Raw genomic sequence first — 24,834 nt, 5'->3', positions numbered from 1 at the left:
TTTCAATTTAGGTGTAGGTATTATTTACCGATTATCCGACTGAATATAATATAATATTAATAAATTATACTGAGCTAAAACCTTGCAATTACTTAACAATACAGGATTCATAAGTATCTAGGTATATAGGTACTTATAAATCCTCAATATAAATAATTTGTCTATAAAGTCAAAAGTCTTAGTTTATTCAAAAATAACGTTTTAGTGGTAAAAGTTATTCAGTTAATTAGTGCCTCAAGGCTGATTATACTTCCTATCCAAATCCAAGACAACAATATAATTTACTGAGCAGCAGTACATGGAATCATGCCGTCCTTGTCACACATTTTAGAGATATAATATTTAAAAAACAAGTTCGCACTGTCCCTCTCACTCGTTACGCTATCATCCCCCGCCATCTCACTCCGACGTCGCTCCTCAGATACCCGTCATTACATGTTTTTGTGTTAGTCCGAGTCACACGTATTTTCGCCAAAATAGTGTTCCTCTAAATATCTGTGTGTGTTTCGATTGATGAAGTAGGGTATGAGTAATTTTAATATGTCTATTGTGCGCTGAATGATATAACGTTTGTACTACCGAGTAACCCCGAGTGAAAAATAAATGTTTTTTCGGCACGGCTAGTCCCGTTTACATTACTTATAGATGGCTGGTAAACTTTCATTTGAAATTGTATCTTCATTTAGCGTAATAAACTCATTACCTAAGAAACCAACTAAGTAATCTTTGCTTTCGTACGAAATCAATCACTTATTACAACTACCTTCATTTTTGAAGGGTACGGAAATAATAACTACGGGGCTATAAATAGATCTCAGAATGAAATTTAACGCAGTTAAATATATGTATGACTAGTTAAAACTCCAAATATTATAGTAATACCTACTTGGAAATATGTATGATACACATACTCATTACTTACATTTCATGTTTCGAATTAAACACGGTACATTCTATGATGCGTACAATGCAATGTTTTCCCACTAAATTGTTAAAGAATGCAAACACTATATTATATTGACATGCGAAAGCCTACAGATTTTATATATTGTATACTAGTATACAAACCATATCTGAATTGAATAAGGTTTAGAAATACGTACCTACTAGGTAATCATTTCACGAAAACGGCTCTTGCCATATCCGATCTACCCTACCTAAAATAGATACTCGTAGGTAACAAGTATAATGAGCATCTTATGAGGATACCTACAGGTATAAATGTACATGAAAATTTAATTCAATTTCATTACACAATCTAAAAGCTATTTGAAGAATAGTTTGACCGACTGTTTTAAGTATTTAATGCAAGTAACCGATGATGTAAGTGTACAACAGGACGCGCTATGCGTGCTCCGATATCGAGCGCCCCAGGTGCCCTCATATTGAATGTATCGTACGGATTATAACGGATTATAGGTAGGTACTCGCTTTAATTGGAGATCGCGGTATCGTCAGGGCTTGGATCCAGTCGGTGTGGTCGCCTGCTTTTACTCATCAGTTAGTCACCTGCCTTGTGATAACTACCTAGAAATTATCGACTGACACTATTAAGTATACTATATGTTATACATCACATAGCCAGATAGTACTCATAATGGAGGGGTATCAAATGTGAAAAAGTTTATCTTTGTACGTGTACTTAAACTCATGAATGTGCTTCGATCTAATTTTTACCTCATATAATAGTAATAATAATGCTCCGCTAGTACAATAGCGTCGAGAATCATTCACCCATACGTAAACCGTATCGGGAATATAAGTAAAACCTCCTAATGACAACTGGGATTCAAAATTTGGTAGTTAAAATTTAAATTCAGATCAAATATATATATTTTTTTAAACGAGACGTCGAGGATATATGTAGGTGCCTCACTTTAACAGTGTCAAGGCTATCATTACTCCACAATGCTTGTGTCGAGTGCTCCGCTTTAATAGCGTCGAAGCTGCCCCACTTTAATAGTGAAGAGGCTATCATTACTCCACAATGCTTGTGTCGAGTGCTCCGCTTTAATAGCGTCGAAGCTGCCCCACTTTAATAGTGAAGAGGCTATCATTACTCCACAATGCTTGTGTCGAGTGCTCCGCTTTAATAGCGTCGAAGCTGCCCCACTTTAATAGTGACGAGGCTATCATTACTCCACAATGCTTGTGTCGAGTGCTCCGCTTTAATAGCGTTGAAGCTGCCCCACTTTAATAGTGACGAGGCTATCATTACTCCACAATGCTTGTGCCGAGTGCTCCGCTTTAATAGCGTCGAAGCTGCCCCACTTTAATAGTGACGAGGCTATCATTACTCCACAATGCTTGTGTCGAGTGCTCCGCTTTAATAGCGTCGAAGCTGCCCCACTTTAATAGTGACGAGGCTATCATTACTCCACAATGCTTGTGTCGAGTGCTCCGCTTTAATAGCGTCGAAGCTGCCCCACTTTAATAGTGACGAGGCTATCATTACTCCACAATGCTTGTGTTGAGTGCTCCGCTTTAATAGCGTCGTAGCTGTCCCACTTTAATAGTGAAGAGGCTATCATTACTCCACAATGCTTGTGTCGAGTGCTCCGCTTTAATAGCGTCGAAGCTGCCCCACTTTAATAGTGATGAGGCTATCATTACTCCACAATGCTTGTGTTGAGTGCTCCGCTTTAATAGCGTCGTAGCTGCCCCACGTTAATAGTTAATAGGCTATCATTACTCCACAATTATTGTGTCGAAGACTTATGATGATTATTGTGTGATATTGAAAACTACATAATAATGGTTGACTCGCTCTTCGATTGTTTCGGTCATTTGGTCCTTCGGTCGCTTCGCTCTTCGGTCACTTCGCTCTTCGGTCACTTCGCTCTTCGTATGCTACGCTCTTCGGTCGCTTCGCTCTTCAATCACTTCGTTCTTCGGCCTTTTCGCTCTTCGGTACTATATTTGGTCTACAGTCGCTTTGCTCATTACAAACTGAGTCCAATATATATAACGTTGCTCCACTGTAACAGTGTTGATGCTAATGTAATGTACTTGTCATAGTCTGTGTCCAGACTTAAGTTGATTCCACTTTAATAGTGATGAAGTTGTTTTATTTTACGTATGTAAATACGAGGTTTATATAAGCATTGAGCTAAGTTTAATGAAATACAAAGGAGATTTTTGTTACGTTGATGCAATCTAAATGGTGTTCATTCAACCTAAATCCTGTTAACAAGATGTACGCCCATTTGCCCCGACAGACCAAACAGTGTTGTATGATGAGTGAACAATATATGGGAAGAGATATATTTAAACATTAACCGATCTTCATTCGTATTTTTATACATATCACGACATTATGTGTTTCTAATAGCTTCAAACAGCATTTTTGACCTGCAGTCAAATATATACCATCTCAACAAGCCCGATTTACCTAGTTGTATCAAATTCAGTACGATTTGCTTACTGATGGTTATATTAGTTCAGCTCTAAACTTCAGGGGACCGTCGCCGTAACTAACAAGGGCTGCGTCGTGGTTGATGCACATATCCCACGACAACGCCTGGCAACCAATATGCACAATTGCAACCAGACTTATGCTGTAACCTGTTACACGAGTTTACGAGTCGCCTTCGCTGAATACCTAGATTTACAATCGCAATAAAGGATTGGTATCCTTAAACAATAATAAATATTATCATTTATTTCAATGCACTAGTTGTAATATTGTCTTGCTGTACAGTTATAATTGGAAGCTACATACGTAACACAAGAAAGCTAAAATCATTGTTGTTAGTGTATCGCAAGAATACTGTGCACACTGCACAGCCTTATTGTAACGTTTTTTTTTTCTTCTGTATTTTAACAGGACATAATGACAAATTTCAAGTAATTGTCTTATATTTCATCCACAACATAACATAATTCAACAGCTGCCTACTTTACAATTTACCAAAGTTTACTTGTCACTTATGTCACGTGTAGTAGTCATCGGCCGGATACGTAAAGAAAGACGAGTTCTTTATTAATAAAGTAGTTCATCTATAATCTTAAGTTCAATGCAAAATGATAAGATTCAAACAACACAGGATTTTCTACTAGGGAATTTTCAACTTTCTACAGGACTTAGTCTAAAAGTATAGAAACTTGATTTCTATGACAATCTCGCAATGAAGAAAATCCTTTACCTACATCCAAAGGCTGTGTATAGTAGAGGGTGTTTATTGCTAGTATTGGATATTCACTTCATGAAGTATCATAAAGTTATATTTTATTCAATATGTTAATGACTTAAAAACAACATGCATTCATAGTTAAATCAAAACGCAGAAAATAATTACATCTAGTGTGAGTGGTTGGTAAAATCTAAATTGCTTAGGTATTTATATGGTGTCTGACAGAAAACACACATCTTAAACCGTTGAAGTCTTAAAAATTAAAACATTGTATACTCGTTTTTTAGTGAAATTGAAATGAGTAACAATATTATTGAGTAGTAAATTGAAATACCAATACCAAATGGGTGCAATATTGATTCAGAGCTAACTAAAAATTGAACACACCTTTCAATGACGTCATGGTTAAGTACATAAACAATGACAAATTTACATAATCAACTTAAATGAAACCAAAGAAAGTTTTATACTTTTTTGTTTTTTATTTTCACCACAAAGAAATATTGATTCAAGTAATTTAAGAATAATAATTTTAGTTATATATACATACATAAAATTACATTTCTAGGTAGATACATAATTACAAATTTATGATATAAATTAATAGGTACCTCCTATGAGGCACCATTGTTCTCTTCAGCTGAAATCAGTAATATCATTAACGTTATACGTAACTTACTGATTTGATATCGATATTTCATTTTATTTTCGCATCTGTATTTAGATAGGTACAAGGCTCTGAACATCTGCTCAGTAAATTATATTGTTGTCTTGGATTTGGATAGGAAGTATAATTAATAATCAAACGAACTTACCTGTGAAGTTTGATTACAATTATACGAGTATCCAAATCCAAGACAACAAAGTCCCACCCCCCATCCCCGAAAATTAAAATAAAATAGTCTCCGTTCATAACACAAAAAGATCCACTCTGAAATAATGACGGGTATCTGAGGAGCGACGTCGGAGTGAGATGGCGGGGGATGATAGCGTAACGAGTGAGAGGGACAGTGCGAACTTGTTTTTTAAATATTATATCTCTAAAATGTGTGACAAGGACGGCATGATTCCATGTACTGCTGCTCAGTAAATTATATTGTTGTCTTGGATTTGGATACTCGTATAATTGTAATCAAACTTCACAGGTAAGTTCGTTTGATTATTAATTAAAATTGCTATCGACTTTTATAATCACCAAATAAACTGTTTGCCTTAAGAGGAAAGGGCACGGCTGTTTCTCCATACAAACGTAGTGCCCATTTTCCTCCCTGGATATTGACATTATGGAAAATATTGTTATATAATTTGATGTATATTAGGTACCATAGCTATGCTCCTACGTTTGACTTTTTGCATTTTTTGAATATTGTATAAATTAGGAGCGAAAAACAGTTTTCAAACAAATTTTTAAATGTTACTATTGTAATACCTAATTAACAAATCGAAAAAAAAACGTAGGGGCATTGCTGTGGTTGACATACAACAAATTGTGTCAAAATATTTTCAATAATGTTAATATCCAGAGAGGAAAATGAGGACTACGTTTGTATGAAAAGATGAAAAGGCGATTTTGCGCAGGTCCTCCACTGTCGTCTTAAGAATGGCTTTTCGTTAAAATATTGGGATATTATTAGGGGTTATTCATATGCCTTAGGGCCGATATAGACGAACTGCTACCCGATTGCAATTTGTATGAGAACTGCACGCCGACTGCAAGCCAACTGTATGTTGGTTGGGCGTGATTGAGACCTCAAAACTGCTGGGAGACAATGGCGCAGGCCATCTACTTTACCGTAATGACGTCATCAAAATGGCTCTTGCCTCGTTGCGAATACCCAACAACTGTTTAATAATGTGATAGCTTAGGTATACCTATATAAACCTACCCTACATCATCCAAACGAAATTTCCATTCCAATTTCGTGTTACGCTGGCATATGAAACAAGAGGTCTGCAGCTGAAAGTAAGCTGTCAGCCCTCACAACAATGCGCCCGCCAGCTGTATGAACACCTCTTCTAATGAAATCAGCGCGCTGCATTCACCGGGTGGTTTTGTTCTTGAATTATACACTCATAGAGTTCTAACCTTTCAATAGGACACTATAATGTTTTTAAATTCGCATGAACAGCTACTAGAAAGCAAGGCTGTCACAGTACCTTGCTGAAAGGATTATGATCTTTTTTATGAAAGGAAAAAATAAAATCACCGCTTAGAGTAAGATTCAAAGTCGTGATCTTTTGGAACATAACATACCGGTCCGATCGTGGTTAGATCGGTAAACAAAAATCGCAATGTCGCCTGTAGAAGTATCTGCTTAGTACAAAATTAGTTCTTTTATGAAGTTTCTTAGGGTCATTTATTATTTTGGTCTTGGAAACATTAACAGTTCATAGCCGTCAGCTTCATACAAATTTTTTACTTGACTCTAAAGACAGAAGCGGTTATAATAAAATTATAATACATACCTACCGCAATCTTTGAATTATCAAGATAATGATTTATACTCGTATCAGATGGGTAATGTTTGAAGTGAGATCATATAAATCTATACATCTGCTGCCGCTGCGTGTGAGCCGGCCTAAAAAAATACCTATCATTTTTTTTTTGTATTCAAGCCTATGGTTGATAAATGATAATTTATATTAAACAGTTCCTTATACAACTTTCAGGGACTGTAATGCACACTTCAGTTTATTAGGTCCGAATTCCAACTTGTACTTTTATACGAAAAATAGAGTTTGACCGATAGACGGGGGCCTACAACAAAGAGCATTGATCTTGTAATGGACCGGTTTTGTTTTGAGCGCACCTACGCTACTCTCAATTTTTAAAACAATTTTCCTTGAAAATGAGCCAGGATGAAACGGCTCGGGCGGGTGCGGTATAAAACAACAAAAGCAAGCGGCCGTCAAGAGCCGCGAGTAGGCCGCGTAGGTGAGGCTAAATGAAAGAAAGTACGGAATGGCTCTCGTACCAGAGTGGGACTGTGTTTGCACCTGAACCTCTTCACAGCTTAATATCCGCTCCAGTTTTATATTGTTTCCACTCGGAACGACCTAAGCAAACTCGACTCGACCGGATTAATCTAATTATACCTATCTGTACCTATGCACATGTTTGTTTAGTTGGTTAGACGATATTTGAGCTTTGTTTGTTGATCTTGCATTGTCGCTCTAATAACATAACCAAAATGTAGCGGAACCGTGTATGATGTACCTATTAGTGTCCGACCGAAACATGTTTTTTTGCCGAAACCGAAACCGAAACCGAATGTTCGGCTTTGGCTCTAGTTTCGGCCGAAACCGAAACCGAAACTTTTGAAGACATGTTAAAATCGTTCAAAAAATGTCATAAAACCGCTTTCAAACTCATATTACGGGGCTGTCAACACCCAATGCCCTTGAAATTGATGTTACTTAAGGGGCTCCGCCACGCCAATGACCTTCGATCTGAATCCCTTAGTTTTCTTATGTTTTTTGTAGCTTATCATATTAACAGCAACGGCTTTAAGCAATATAGTATTCTATATTTACTTCAAAGTTCATTGTCTTCGAGATATTTGGCATCAAAGTTGAACAATTTAAGGCCAAAAAACTGGTTTTCTGGCTATAACTTTTGTGTTAATTCGTTAAAATTTAAAACCCTAGACACGTTTTACGACACGTCAAAGACGAACCCAAATATGTAGATTTCGTATAAGTAATATCCTTCACAGCAATCTAGATACAAAAAAGTGTTCTTTTAGACAATGTTTAAAAAAATCATAAAATAGTATCAATTTCTTTCAAAATCCGGTAGACAATAATGGAGATAAAGATTGAAGAACCGATAGCCGTTTGTCTTATAAAAATCTATCTGTAGTGCAAAAGTAGGAGATACGATTCAAAACTTGTCAAAAATCGATGAAAACCGCAGGTAGTCCCTTTTAAGAAAAACTAATTGATTTAGTGAAGCAAAAAATATATTTAATACCTATGTTAATATTTATATATTTTAAGACCGGGGCCGCACTCGATACATGATTGAACGACATCGGCTCGATAGAAAATAATTGCAAATTTTGGTCTTAAAATCACCATTAAACGTTTCTAATGTCTTTATTTCTTGACTTAATTGTCTGAAATTAAAATCAATTTGTCAAAACATTTACTTATACCTAAACCGCTAACGAGTAATATTACACAAATAATCCACAATTATTTTTATTTCAATAGTTTTCTTATTATTCTCTTGAGCGCTGGTGGCCTAGCGGTGAGTAAGAGCGTGCGACTTTCAATCCAAAGGTCGCAGGTACAAACACTACAAACCCCGGCTCGTACCAATGAGTTTTTCGGAACTTATGTACGAAATATCATTTGATATTTACCATTGAGGAAGCCGGACTAGCCCGATAAAGCCTAGTTTACCCTCTGGATTGGAAGGTCAGTCTGATGGCAGTCGCTTTCGTAAAAACTAGTGCCGACGCTAATTCTTGGGATTAGTTGTCAAGTGGACCCCATACTCCCATGAGCCGTGGCCAAAATGCTGGGATAACGCGAGGAAGATGATGAGTTTTCTTATTATTCCCTTGCCCAGGCCCAGTAACGTGCGACAGTGCTATCTCATTTACTACGATACAATTAGACAGTGTGCGCGTTTTAGGTATTGACAGCCTCTTAAGACTGCGTCGACCGTTCAGTGGCCCCATCATTAGTGGAATTGTGTTTAATAATAAACCGATTAATTTCTGTATACATAAATTAGTACATGTATTAATATTGTTGTCCTACTTGTTCCACAACTTTTGGTCTTTGTCACATAGTTTAGTTTCATAGAAAGAAGTACCATTGCGTATGTTTCGGCCCGGCCGAAAGGTTCGGCCGTTTTTGGGCCGAAACCGAAACTACGGCCGAAACATGATTTTTTGGCCGAAACTGGCCGAAACCGAAACCGACACCGAACCTTCGGTCGGACACTAGTACCTATGCAAAATTTAAATTTTATTTAAGTCACAAGGTTTTATAATTTAAGGGCTATCATGCAAGTGTAGGTATATATATAGTGGTGAGGACCAATAAGTAATTGTTTTTATTATTGTAATTAATTGGCATAAATTAGAATTTTATCCTACGTTAAGTAATAATAATCATAATCATAATTCTTTATTGCAACCATGGTGTAATATCTGGGAGACCGAGCTTTGCTCGGAAAACACATAATAACTCAAAAATGCGCGTTTTCCCAGAGATAAGATTATTACCCCCAAAAACCCCCATATAGCAAATTTCATCGAAATCGTTAGAGCCGTTTCCGAAATCCCTGAATATTTTTATGTATATTTAAATAAATATACATATAAATAAATAAATAAATAAACAAGAATTGCTCGTTTAAAGGTATTAGATAGATTAAGCTCACCCGTTAGCAGTTAGCACTAACAACTATTTAAGTATCTCGATTGTTTTACACACGAACACATTTCGCGCTAAAATAATTATGACATTTGAGTGTGAAGGCGTCGCGTCGCGTTCAATATGGATCAAAATGACCTCAAAGCTACCGATTTAACCTCCATCCTCCATGTATGTTCAACAAAAAGTAATCGTTTCGGAGAAATCATCGTTTTTGTGTCCTTACTGAACAGTATAAATCTAACTTTTAACGTGACTTTGTAACGTGATTATTTCAAAAAGGATGAATGTAAGTCGCATACGTCCTTACATAATAATGGTCAGGAGACCAGAATATACTCTGTATTGGTTTAATTTGATAATAGTCCTGATACCTAATTATCCACGTAGAGCACAAAATTTCAAATTACAAATTGCCTTCGTTTGATCTGACAGCGAAGCGCACGTGCTCAAAAGGAATGCGTACCTCGACATCGACGCCAGGCAGCGGGAACTTCCGGCGCGGCTCTGTGTCCTTGGGAACGTGTCGGAAGAACTCCTTGCCGTCCTTGTACCACTTGACGGAGTACAGCACGTCGGTGGGCCCGAGCTGCCAGCGGCAGGTCAGCGACGGGCGCGTGCCCAGCGGTACGTGCGCCGGCACGCGCAGTTCCAGCAGCTCTAGGCTCGACACGCCCTCTGTGGCAATAGATCATCATTTAAATATCATGTACCGGAAAATGCAGCATGGACAAGCCGCCAACAAGATTGTGAGCATATGTTCAAGATTTAAAAAATAATTGACCAAACTAAACCCGTAAAATTACACAAAAAGAAATTATGCACCGAGAGCATCGTCAAATAAACATCAGATTTTCAAAGTTTGATATGATTTTTAAAGATATGAACACGTATTTAAATAAAAAAGTGAAGGAATACTTTACCATGTGAAAATGTTTGGTTGTTTTGCTTATAGTTGCAAATTACGAAAACAGTATTACACCGTGTTCTAGATAGGTATCAACTTTGTACTTGAATTTTATTTGCCTGTAGCTAGCGTGTTATGAAGGCAAAAATCCATTAAACGGCACGTCAAATAATTTCCCATGTGACGCGCGCTCGCGGCCCGTAAAAGAGGCACTATTGCCCGCCCGCGCCCAGCCCAGCGGTGGATAATATTACTTTACGACCCGCGGGGCCGCACAAATGTAAGTAAATTGGCGAATAAATACAAACAGCGCAAAATGCCGATATTAGAAGTACACTCGCTAACTATACTCGACAGCTTCCACGAATCATCCATGTCCGCTGATCGTGCTCGTCCTCGACATAACGATTTTTTAAAATACCATATGCAATATTGGGTGGGCCACGGGCCTCCTCTCAAACACGAGAAGGATTGGGCTTATTAAACTAATAGTCCCCACACTAGTGCTAATTAATAAAATAAAAAATTTGGATTGGATTGGTTGGACTATCAGAATAGTGCAAAAGTTTACAAGTTCTAAATGTTCTAATTGAACATAAGACCAACCTTACTGTGTCAGTTATTAAAATTAGATTATGAAAGAAGATAAAAATTCTAATTCGTTGATGCTATGTACAGTTGTAGGTACATACTAATTTGAGTACCTAATACCTAAGCTATTACAGTCAGACATATGTATATATCAGAATGCAAATAGGTTCCAATTCCAACAGACAGGATGCACGCTAATATGTCATTGTGAATACTACGCCACCCATGAAAATATTCATGAAATTTGGAGTTACAACCCTGCCATCTATTGCTAATATTGCTATTTAATTTCATACAGACGGCTAACTTTGTATTGTAATTAAGTTTGTAAGGAACATTTTAATATTTTTTGATAACTGTAGAGTGTAGTTATATTCATAGATATATATTTACCTTTGCGTTATGTTTTTACGATTACGTCTCGTTGCAACCAAATTGAACAATATCATATACCTATTCACAAGAATATGTATCGAAATCAGAATAGGTACCTAATAATGACATATCGTTGAAATAGCCATTATTTGATTTAGGTACAAATATTGGCAAATAATGGGAGCATAGGATGTGCAAGTATTAGTTACTAATAGGTTATAGAACTAAATAATTTAATACTTATCTATAATAAATAATAAATCGCGTGATCCACTCTTGGATTGAAGGTTCAGTTAAATACCAAGTTATTGTGTATGTACCCCTACATAGAAGCACCTTAGCCTTTTCAGACAGCCATTTTGTATGGAACCGTCGAGACAACTAGTGCGCCAAGGCTCTAAAAGTATTCATACTCATGGGTCTCGCCTTCATTATACTGACCTTTGCAGCCCTATTGAATGCGAATATTTCGAACTTTGAAGGGTGTACGTACTTACCGTACGCCTCTAATAGGGCAGCGGCCGGTGGGTCAGTCTAAGTTTAACGATTTATTCTTAATATTATAAATACTAAAGAAAATTAAAATGTCGTATTGGGGTGTAACTATTGCTTTATTTTAAAAATACAATATCTGGGAGACATATAAAAACTCAAAAATGCGCATTTTCCCAGAGATAAAACCTAGCAAGATTGATTTTTCGTCCCCGAAAACCCCCATATAGCAAATTTCATCGAAATCGTTAGAGCCGTTCCCGAGATCCCCAAAATATATATACATATAAATAAATAAATATGCAAGAATTGCTCGTTTAAAGGTATAAGATAATTTAGTCGATAAAGCGTGAGCCTATTTTAAAATTGTGTAAGTATTCAATAATAATCATGACAAATTGGACGCGCACGAGTCTTTCCTTTAAAGCACAGTTTCAAGTATGTGACGAAGAACCTGGAAGCATTAACTTTAAGATCAGTATTGAAGTTTACGATTCTGAATAAGCCTCCTAAAAGGGTTATTGTATTGACGGCACTTGTGCGGAAACGGAGCAAAGTGACGTGTCAGCACGCGCGGCTCCTCTCGATAGTGCACGTACCGGCTCTCCGCCAACATATCACCAGCAACACTTCCCGACCTCTCCCCTTCACGCTCACAGACCAAAGCCCTGAATGTTACACTTATGTTGTTGTTATGTTATGTTTAGTTACTAATACATTATTCAATGCCGCCGCCGTAGGTACCTACTTGTTATGTTTAGTTTTATTTTATTTATTAGGCACACAAAACAGATAACATTTGTTACATGAAATAATTATTTTCAGTACAGGTTTTGGTTGGGAATGCCATCCAAAGCATGGTACACAACTAGCAACTATGCTAAGGCTACAGCTACTAACTTAATTACACAGTAAAGCAATTTTTGACACAAAACAAAATAATTCGCATTAAGAAAAGTTACTAATACATTATTCCATGCCGATTTTTTGCACTCTGATTAAGGGTAACATTCCATTTCTGACCGCAGCTGCACTACTGGTATTAAACGCGTCGCTGTTACTGTCAATTTCCATAGTAAAATGAACAGTAGTGCAGCTGCGGTTGGAAATCGACTGTCACCTTAAGCAGTATGATAGCAGCATTTATATTCAAAAAGAGTGGCAAAATAATTTGACGCAATTTTTGAGTTGTTTCCTCATGTTGGCTGCCGATTTTTGAATGATAAGTTTTTATTAATTTATTATAGAGGTATTTTAAGTAGTATTTTCCTCTTGTTGGTATAGTACTTTTTTTACTATACCTACCTACTTTGTACGCTATTATTAATGTAATATTTAAGTACTGTGCAAAAAAAACCCGGCCAATTCCGAGTCGGACTCGCGTTCCAAGGGTTCCGTACATTAAGTGCCACTCACGCTTGACTGCACTTCTAATAGGTTTTCCTGTCATCTAGGTATAAGAAAAGAACTACTTTGTGTATTTTTTTCAAAATTTTAGATCCAGTAGTTTCGGAGATCAGGGGGGGGATGGTCATTTTTTGCCTATTTTCTTGAATAACTGCTAAACTATTTATCCTAGAATTATAAAAAAAAATATATTTGAGATTCTTACAATGAGCTCTTTCATTTGATATATAACACAATATAGTTTGAACTTTATTAACTTTATTTTTAAATTTTCTCATTTACCCCCCAAAAATGGCCTTCATATTTAAAATTCATTTATTTACGTTACACGTCCATCTTTTTGTCACAAACTTACATATGTGTGCCAAATTTCACTTCACCAAGGCAAATTTATGTCAAGTTTAAAGTGAAATATCGCCGTATGTAAGTAAAACATAACTTTACGACAATCTGTCTAAGATAGTTTATTACTGTACTCACACAAACTCGACACGAAATCCATTTATACTAAAACGTTAAAATTGTACTTAGAAACTCGGGTATTTGGAAGAGGCGGGACGTAAGCAAATAAGCTCAGTGACTTGCCTTTAGCCCCCTGGGAAATAAAGATATTCAAAATATCTGCGTTCCGCGGTTACCGTTAACGTACGGTTGTCCAAACTACGAGTAGCATGTATTTGAGTACAGAATTAAGTAAACATTTCGTTAGTTTGATGTAAATACCTTTAAATGAGAAATCTGCATTGATTACCTAACTTTGTGAGTGTAATCATTCATAAGATACCTACCTGCTAACTAGGTAATATTAATATAATCTCGTTTGCAAAACTAAACCTAACTGAAAAACTCAAACGTTATTTAAAAATGTAATGGCTTGCCAATAAAACCCGATCAGATACTGGAAATATGAAAATAGCAAAACGTAAACATATGCGATCTTTGCCCGGAATACGAAATGGCATACAAACGTGGCCCTGCAAGCTTTTACGTTTCTACTTATTATTATAAATATTGCTCCTTGTCCTGAGAAATCGGGCGTGCGTTGATTTTATCGGTATCATAACTCAGATAGTATTAAATAGCACAGTCAAGTGTGTTACCTACGAAACTACCAAGAAAATAAAATACATAATTAAGACGTACGTACCTACTTCCAGGCATATAATTAGGAGCTTTCTAATTCAGTACCTAATGCCAGTAAGAGCGGTTTCGCACTACGTCCGATCCGAATCCGTGAAAATATGATCCGAAGTAGCCGTAGAACTATTTCTATGGTAATTTACGCACTAGATCCGTCTGATTTCTTTCCGAAACCGGATGACGGAGATCGGATCTAGTGCGTAAATTACCATGGAAATAGTTCTACGGCTACCTACTTCGGACCATATTTTCACGGATTCGGATCGGACGTAGTGCGAAACCGCTCTAAGGCGACACTCCTCCTTTCGGGCATTCTCGGCTCTGTTCGGTTCAGCATTGCTCCGAGCAATTATTAGGGTTGACACAAGTTCACGTCCATTTGCGTGCACGACCACAGAATAAGATAATGACTCGAATTTTGACAACCTTAAATAGCCGAAGTCTTACCTAAGTGCCATACATTATTGGCAAGGTGCGAAGTCGGTGGAGGGGGAAGTGGCGCTGATCGTCACAAACACAGGTAATCTTATGGAATGGCCGCCATTAGTAGTAGTGGCAGCCGCTTGAACTAATTTTACTCCATAAGATTTAACGTAGAAAGTCTGCCAAAATGAGGGCAGCACCAGTCGTGCACCTAGCGAATAAAGGGACAGCCGGACAGCATGATTTGTTCCTGAATCGCTGTCAAACTTCGGTTTTGTAGGAAGTGCCTTTTCTGTACGGCAGTTATGACTTATTCTGTGCTAATGCTTGATTGCTTAAAAAAAATTAAGCTATTCTAAATGTTGTTTTACGTATTTACCCGTGGGAGTAAAACATACCTGTGGGATGATTTTTACATGTGCCATTTTTTTGACAGATAAAAAAAAATGGTAAATAGATAAAGTTCCCTATTCTGTACACATCTGAGTTACGTAAACATATGGAATTTTCGTAAATCAACTTCCTTTATCATAGTGATTTACAAAAGAATACATACGTGATGGTCATTTCATGCGCCAATCTCAATAAAATGTCGTGTGCGAATACATATTTTCAACCAGTCTCTTTTCATTTCAAGCGCTCAAAAGTCAAAGTCATAACATAAGCCGACAATATGTCAGTATTGGCTCTAACTAAACAGCACTAAGGAGCGTCTTGCTTGGAGCAGACATCAAAAGCTGAAGCCAGCTGTCATCAGTATGGCACCGGCCCTCACGCGACCAACACAATAACACGTCACGATACTACTGAAGCTCAATTATAGAAATCGACAGGCTGCCAACCCAGTCATGCTTCCCACCAAGATAACATTGTTATTTCCTTTATTTGTCTGTGATTTGTCTTCAAACTTGAGTTAGGTTATTTTATAATATGGATATAAAAATAAAATACAAAACTTTCTTGTTTATACAATAAATAATAAAGCAATAGGCGTAAGGCGTAAGACGTAACCCTCTCTTTCTACCGCGCGGCGAAAATGTATGCCTGAGCCTGCTGTTTCGTTTTTATTCACCAAACAACTTTAGTCATAACGTATCATAATCAGGTCAATTATTTAAAACTGGACTTTTATATTACGCAATAAAGTTCAATGTTCTAATCTTGTACGGGCTGAAATACGAGGATCTCACAGTTACATTCTAACTGCATATCACTCAAATATAATTCAATAAAGCTACATCTTAATGAAATCGCTAATAAAAGTGAACTCTAGTACTGGTGAATAAAACTCAAAATATCATGACCAAAATATTTAGGTAGATGCGAGGTCTGCAAGGTAACTTTACAATTTCTATTTGAATTTTAAACAATTAACGCTACAAATTTAAGCTCACTGACACTGACGACCTGACGAGCAATTTCGGAACTAAACTTTTTCAATAGAAAAGAAGATGGGTCAATTATACATAGTGCTGCAGACATTTTGGACTAGTTATTGAGTTTTCACTTCTGTCGGCACTCCCGGAGTGCAACCCGTTGTTTTTTTTTTTTATTTTACTCATTTATCCCCTAAAAGTAGCCCCTCTGTTTAAAAGTAATTTATTTACGTTACATATATGTCCGTCTTTGAATCACAGAATTACATAATTATTATGTGTACGAAATTTCAACTTAAATAGTCAATTCAGTAGTTTCGCGGAGCTAATACGCTGTGACAGGTGAACAGACAGACAGACACACGAGTGATCTTATGAGGGTTGCGTATTTTCCTTTTGAGGTACTGAAACCTAAAGATCAAATCTTAAAAAACAACGTGTGTATTAAATAGTAACAAAGCTTGCAAATCAATTTAAGTGGAATCGAATTGCAGCCTGCTCGATTTAACCGTAATAACTCGCTCATATTATATTAAATTGTCCGAAGTAGCATTCCTATTCTGACTTGGAAAATATGATCATGATTCGATATTGATTTAACATTATTCGCCAAGCAAAATACGTATATTGAACTTGTGGACCATAGTTGCAGTATTGGTCTATAGTTGGGTGGTATTACCGTAAAATATAAAGCCATCTCATTTCAGCTGTTTAAAATAGTATTTTATACAATCGTGATATAATGGAGAGCTTTTCAATCGAGTACCGTGTTTAGGCAACGAAACTTGCTGAGTTGCCTAAGTAAAGGTACGAGATTGAAAAGCTTGATTATATCACTATTGTTTACAATACTTTTTCTACGAGTAAACAAAAAAATACTTAAAATTAGTAGAAGAATCATATACGTAGGTAAAAAAACCAAAAGTATACAGCTAAGATGCGCGAGCAGCCGCGATACCTTCATACTCGTACGCGACCCGGCCCCGCGCCCCGCGCCCCCGGCCGGTTGGTCAACGACACCTTCTCGTAACTCATGAGGCCCTGGTACTTGCTCCGCGCTTTCGATTGGTCAATTTCATTATAGTTGACTAAACTGTAACGAAATGAATATTATAGTTGACTAAACGGTATCGAAATGAATATTATAGTTGACTAAACTGTATCGAAATAAATATTATAGTTGAGTTGGGGTCCCATAGTGAAAAAAGTATGCGATTTCACTTTGGTATACGAAGTCTTAATTCAAGCATTGCAGTCGACGAGTAGAAAAAGGCAGTTATATGAGTTAAGATTTAATTTCATACGAATGTGGCCTCATAATATGCATTCAGTAGCGTTTTCGTAAAGAACATTTCGAGATTAGCTGGCGTGCTGCTATTGCTAATGCTCTGAATACTTTGGTTCTCAGTCCCTTATTGTAGGAAAATTAATTTTAAACGCGCATATAACATGACTTATATAAGTTTAGTAACATAACTAGGTAAGTGAAGTGTCGACGTCGAATATTTTGAAGCAGCTATCATCAGTACAAACAACAAAACACATCGTATGATGAATATTGGAATCCACGTAATAAATGAATGTTATTTTGTAACACTTGAAAAAGACATGCATTATCACAGGATATACGTACCTACGTCAACTTTTTCTTTATTAGGTACAGTTTAAGTTTCGAGGGTAGGTTATGAATGAGTATAGATATCACATAGCAGCAAAAGCAATGTCACAGTTAAAATAGTGTTTTGCTTTAAGTTATCAGAAAAGTTACCCTGTATAAGTACTTTATATAACATTTTAGTCTCCGCAGAAACGGAACACAATTCTTTGTTCCAGATTTTTACAGAGAATTGAATATTTGTACGAAATTGATACTTACAGTACACTTAAAATACCCGCTAGTACTCACTCAGGCATTTATTGAAAAATGGAGGAAATTAAAATATGCACCTAGTTGTATTAATATCAATAGAATGTTTTTTTTCGCAATATCACACAGTAAAAATTGATCAGTATGACATATACATTTATTTCCATTTAACTGTCATGGTGCAAAATGTTAAGAAACTGCGTGGCAAGTTTAGAACCGATCAATGATCTCACAGTTCGATGTAGAAACGAGCGCGCATCTGGTTAGTGTTCACAAAAGTGACAGGTCCACTCCGCTGTCGATTCACTCCGCACATGGGCCTCGAATTAAGTGTCCTTTACTCTCCGCTCACATTCATTAAGTACGCCAATTTCAGATGCTATATCTATTTTAATCCGTTGCAAAATAGATCTGTCTCAACATCAATTTTACCAACAGAATTATACGGATAATACTTACCTATTTTACAGGCGTAAATTGGAAGTACGAATAGGTATCCGGAAATAAAAATACATCTACTACTTTTGCATATTAACATAATATTCATAAAAGTCTTGCCACTAAGGTGCAGTTTATACAAAAGTTAATTCAAACACATTAAAAGAGATTTTAATGGGTTTTTCCGGCTGAGGCTATTTATTACAACAAAATGAGCTACAGGTATTAGGTATAGTAGAAGAAACCACGGTCCACGACATTATAACAATAATGTAAAATTATATTTTCAAAGTGCTCTTTTGTTCGCCCTGTAGTGTTTGCGTACCTTTAAACGTCTTAATTAAACCACTTGTGAATAATGAAGGGCTTAAGAACCACTGAGCAGTGCAAAGGACTCTTTAGAGCTGCACCCCACTCGTTTACCGAGAGTCCCACAAGCTGAACCCACTTGAAGCGGGTCATAATTTTTATTTCGAAGAAATTAAAATTTAAACATCTGGGTAAGATGTAAAATTTTGAGGTAAGATTTGTTCCGATCTTGTTCTTTATTCATGCTCAGACTTAATTAACTTTAGTCAGCCGGCGCAATGAGTGGAGAAATAATTAATTAGTAGGTACTCTTGTGAGTTTGTGTAAAAATGATTTGGGCGACCGGTGATATACCTACGCTTACCTACTGATCTGCATTTATTTTATCAAATTATTGCAATTTAGATAACATAAGTATGTATGTGTTGTGTTTTACCTTCTGTCATTCAATCAAAAAATCACTGACCTAATTTATTAAATACTTGCACCTATTTACCATGTCTCCACTTTTTACATTTTTCTGTTAAATATATATGGTTCAAATATTGTGTGAACATCGTCAAAATTTAAATTATTAAAATAGAAAAGTTCCACGAGCCGAAACACAATACACAAGGGAAACGTAGGCGTCTCATTAATGAACAATTTTTAATTAATGTTACGTAATTATGACTACTTCAGTTTCAACTCGGTAATAACGGATACGAGTATTAACCCTTATAACTAAATAAATAATCTTACTCGCGCTCCGCACATTACGTAGGTACCATCATTTTTTTTTATACAATTATATTTATTTTATTTTAAACAAATATAGTAAGTATTTATTTTGATAGTGGCAGTAGAAATAATTACTGTACAAATTTTAAAGCCTACCTGCTACGGAGTACGGGTTATGAATACATGATATACAGCTCGCGACTAGAAAAATGACTTCTTTCTTGAGCAGCTTTCATGTTGTTTTATACATTTTATAATAGTAATATATAATAGGAAACATACCAAATAAAAATAACCTATTAAGTTTCATTGGATATAGCGCAATGACCGACGGACACACAAAGTAGGTAATAGACAATGGCCGTAAGTAAAGTTGTTCTGTTTTTAACCGACTTCCAAATCTAAAAGGAGGAGGTTATCAATTCGGTTGTATGTTTTTTTATTTGTTTGTTATCGTAGATCATGCTGTGTGTACAGAACTCTAAAAACAAGTGCACTACTTAAATAGCTTGTTAGTTAAGTAAGATGTGGGACATGTCAATAGAGCTCGTTCACGGGCTGACAAGTGTCCCGGCGGAGTCAACAGTTGCGCAGTTTATGCGTAATTAAATTACGAAGACGGATTGCCCTGAGCTTGTACACACAAGAACAAGATGCTCACACTGTATGTACCTACTTCTTTGTGATATGTGAATGTCAAATGGCAATTAATTAATATGGTAATTCTAATGTTTTATCAAATCGCATACCTATTCCTATTTTTAACTGGTGACCGAAGAGTTGGCGGCTACCTCGCACAACATATCAGCATTGCGATACAGCGAGGAAATGTCGTACAATGCCATCCTTGGTACAATGCCTCAAGGGCCTATTTTAGATTTAAGCTACTTTTTAATTTCTTTTAGTAATACCACTGTATACATATATCTTGTTTGTAAATAAATGATTATTGTTTATTCCTAAGATAATACCTATACCCTGTATGAATAAATCAGGCAAAAATAAAATATAAAACAATGTAGGTCGAACACGCGCCGTGGCTTCCGTTAACGCAAATTGTAGTTTTTGTATTAGAAAATATTATTTATGTAAATTGGGGAAATTCCATAGAAAAACTCATATCAAAATTAGACTATATTCTAAAGGGAAAACTAACAATCTATTAAAAGGTTGCAGTTGACTGATAGAAAAAAATCACGAAAAGGTGTTCAATTTTCATTAATTTTCAGTTGTACATATTGTTACCCTGTATACCATATCAGTATAATTTTAGCATAAAAAAGTTAGTGATATAGCCGAGGGATCTGAACAGCAAAATATTAAACAGGTAAAAGTAACAAAAACCCGCACGACGACGGTCATATCTGCCGTCGGATGTTTCACGCGGGATGCCATATCTTTTGTTCCTTTCTAATTTGCGGGCTTTACGCTGCTTTTTTAAATATTATATTTTCCAAAATATTCTCACATACAAGAAACATGCGTATTGCGTAGGTACTTACTTACAAAAGTTACAAATATACTTAGGTACTTTTACAAAAAGAATTTGAAACCACGTAGGTATAGATAGATAGCATTAGTAACATAGAATGCAGGTGTTATCATCGCTACGGGCATATGACGACGAGCCATTGCTTTCAGAAGATAGGAATTATACGTACGTGGAAGTTACGAGCCAAACGCTTATCCTTTCACACATTGATAAAGTTTTAGCGCGTTTGAATGGCAATGGCTGACATTATCGTAAAAGTCGGAACTTTGTGTTGAAATAGCTCCAGCGAAACATAAGGGGTTCACATACAATTGCTAAAGTTTCTAATATATACTATGATATATATATTCCTGTTACGGTTTGTACGATAGCACGTAAAAATATCAAAACTGTTGGGAGTTTCAGAAGCGGTGAAGAAAGAAAAATGTGATTTAAATGTTTTGATAACATTACCGTGTTTTTCAAAAATAATTATATTTGCAACGATGCTAAACACAAAAAGCTAAGTTGGAAACTTTGTTCACTTTACGTCTATTACAATCAAAGTCAGATTAATGAGATTTAGTCTGCCACAAAATGTATCAACTCTGTGAAAAGTTGCGCAGATAGGTACCGTAAAATGGGGTGAGTAGGGTCAAAACTGAAATTCAAACCTCGATAACATTTTATTTTTACATATGAAAACTGAATGGTGTATATAATAAGTGTTCCGGACGTTTGTATTTTAGTTTTTATTTTATTTTGGGTAGTTCCATTTAATAACTTTGACGATAAAGAGGAAAACCCACCTCACCCCGTAGTGCCTCGTATTTGGGGTGAGAGGGGGTTTTCATACAAAGGTGATTTTGGAAGATTGTTGGATCGATTTTTTTTTATTATGCGTATTACTATAGCTCCATTTTAAATTGGAATACATTATTTTTGTAGCAGTAGCCTTAAAATCCCTTCTCACCCCCCTCTCAAACCTTCTCTCCCCATTCATAACCCACCTCTCCCTGCGAAACCTACTCAACCCGTTTTACGGTACCTAATTTTATTGTTCTACAGCGGTGAACACAAAAGGTCGTGTGTCGTGCTTCTTTTTTGTTAATTAGGTTCCTATAGTTCTACTGATGTTAGGAAGTATTTACGACTACTTATCTAGTAATAATAGTTAAAGGTTTAATAAGTATACACATAGGTATATGCTGTTTCGTACTTAATGCAGGAGATTTTAGGGATAATAATCGAGGAAGTAGTAACATACTCAAAAATGTTGTACACAGTACTTAATAGATGTTTAGTTTAAGATATATTATAGTACTAGTATATATAGTAAACTAATACGCGTACGATGAAATGATTTGAAAAAAAAAATTGCGGCACACGAGACGCTTGAAGAGATATAGATATTTTAGTTAGAGTTTCACATCAAATAAATGGTAGAGATCTTGAAACTTCGCAAGCAATTCCAAGAATGTTAAATGTTAAATGATCTACTGGGTCACTTCAACAGACATACTTTACTTACAAGCAATCAGTTTGGTTTCACAAAGGGCCGTTCCACGACCGATGCTGCTTCGGTACTCATTAAACATATTTATAATATTTGGGAAAATTCTTGTGATGCAATTGGCATATTTTGTGATCTTTCTAAAGCATTTGATTGTGTGGATCATGGAACGCTCATTTTGAAATTAGAACACTATGGTCTGTCAGAAAATGCCCTAAACTTTATGTCTTCTTACCTTAGCAATAGAACACAAACAGTTGTTGTAAACAAAACCCAGTCTAGCGGAGCTGTAGTCCAATTAGGAGTGCCGCAAGGTTCTATTTTGGGTCCATTCCTGTTTTTGGTTTATATAAATGATTTGCCATGTATAGTAGAAAATCTTTGTGAAATAGTTCTTTTTGCTGATGACACATCATTACTTTTTAAGGTTGATCGGAAATCTACCGATTATAGTGTAATTAACAGCACACTCGTTAATGTACTTAACTGGTTTACTATGAACAATTTGCTTCTTAATGCTAAGAAAACCAAATGTATTAGATTTTCTTTGCCGAATGTTAAACCAGTCGATACTAAAATACTTTTGAATAATGAATGCTTAGAGATGGTAGATAAAGCTCTGTTTCTTGGTTTAACATTGGACAAAAATCTACAATGGAGTCCTCATATCGGAACACTAGCTAACAAATTAAGTTCGGCCGCTTACGCCGTGAGGAGAATTAGACAACTGACTAATGTTGAAACAGCTCGCCTTGTTTATTATAGTTATTTTCATAGTGTAATGTCATATGGTATTCTGGTTTGGGGCAAAGCAGCTGACATACAGACTATATTTGTCTTACAAAAGAGAGCCATTCGTTCTATATATAACTTAAGAGCGCGTGAATCATTAAGAGAACTTTTCAAAGAAATTAATATTTTAACTGTAGCTTCCCAATACATATATGATAGTATTATTTATGTTATTAAGAATCTAGACTCCTTCACTAAGAATTCTAATGTCCATAACTTTAACACTAGAAATAGAAATAAGCTTGCTATCAGAAAGTTTCGTGTCCGTAAAGTACAAAAGTCATTCGTTGGGCAATGCATTCATTTTTATAACAAGTTACCTGAGAATGCTTTAAGATTACCCTTTCCAGCTCTTAAGAATTACTTAAAAAAGTCATTGATGTTAAAAGCTTATTACAGAGTCGAGGACTACTTGACAGACAAACATGCATGGTCCAAACCAGAAACTAACTAATAAAAAGTAGTAGCAATTAAAAACATTGTATTATGTATAGAGTTATAGGTGACACAGCTCAGGTAAGCAGGAAAGCACATCAAATATTATATGTTGGTAATTAATAATAATCAATCAGATTTATATAATATGTTTTCCCATTTCTTTTAATAACTTTATTTTCTTTTCCTTTTGTAAGAATTTGATATGTTTTCTGAAAGAGCTACGATTTTGTATGATTCCATGTACATATGTATATTTTCTAAATCAAATTTCTATTACACCTTATGTGTATAATTGCATGAATTCTATAGTAATTTAAATTGTATTTTTTTCCCTTATTTTCTCGTAATGCATGTTAATTATAAGATGTAATTATTTTTGAAAAGATGTGTCCCGCCGAGTTTGTTGCCGGTCCCATATTGGGATACCCTCCTCCAATTGAGGGGGGATTTAAATCTTCTCGGGGCAGAGGTGTAGGGTTGGAGCCGGTCTACCTAGCTTTATTTGACGTTCATAAGCGCATTGTAATTATGCCTACTTGAATAAACTATCTTTTATCTTTATCTTTATCTTTATCTTGTTGAGGTCTATAATTGTATATAGTTCGAAGTGAATTAATGAGTGGATTCCTTAATCCTGTCGGGAAGCCGTGGCCGGCGGCGGCGCCTCGGCAGGTCTTCCTATCGGGTTACGTTACGACGGACTCAGTTAAACATCATTAAATTCACAAATTGTTAACTTACCCTTCTCGGGCACATGCGCACCGTCGCTCTCAGTACTTATATGTCATCGTAACAATGTTTCCACTATCAAGTCATATTAGCCGAGGTATGTGTAGAATACCTAAAATTCTGCAAGTCTTATTAACTAAACAAACTGTAATGTAACGAACTCGCGCCATGTTTACCGTTGAGACAATGTAAGCTTATTACTGCTTCCGGCTGGCGAAATACCGTAGTCTGCAAGTGCGATTGCACGATACAAATTTAACCCTTCAGCACTATACGGCACAAGATTGATAGAATGTTTGCTTTGCTCGTCGCTAAAGCGTTC

At 36.1% G+C, this 24,834-nt stretch overlaps 1 protein-coding gene across 1 annotated transcript in view; it reads right to left on the bottom strand.

Annotated features, from left to right (window-relative positions):
- The window catches only part of LOC134651667 (uncharacterized), a 125,449-nt gene that overhangs the window by 6,107 nt on the left and 94,508 nt on the right, over window positions 1-24,834 (bottom strand). The window contains exon 3 of the mRNA XM_063506770.1: window positions 9,991-10,202. Within this exon, the coding sequence (XP_063362840.1) occupies window positions 9,991-10,202 (212 nt within the window). The remainder of the gene's footprint in view (window positions 1-9,990; window positions 10,203-24,834) is intronic.

The sequence above is a fragment of the Cydia amplana genome, chromosome 1 (assembly GCF_948474715.1).
Source record: "Cydia amplana chromosome 1, ilCydAmpl1.1, whole genome shotgun sequence".
NCBI lineage: Eukaryota > Metazoa > Arthropoda > Insecta > Lepidoptera > Tortricidae > Cydia > Cydia amplana.
The sequence above is the reverse complement of the archived record's forward strand: the minus strand, read 5'-3'. Positions and strand labels throughout refer to the sequence as shown.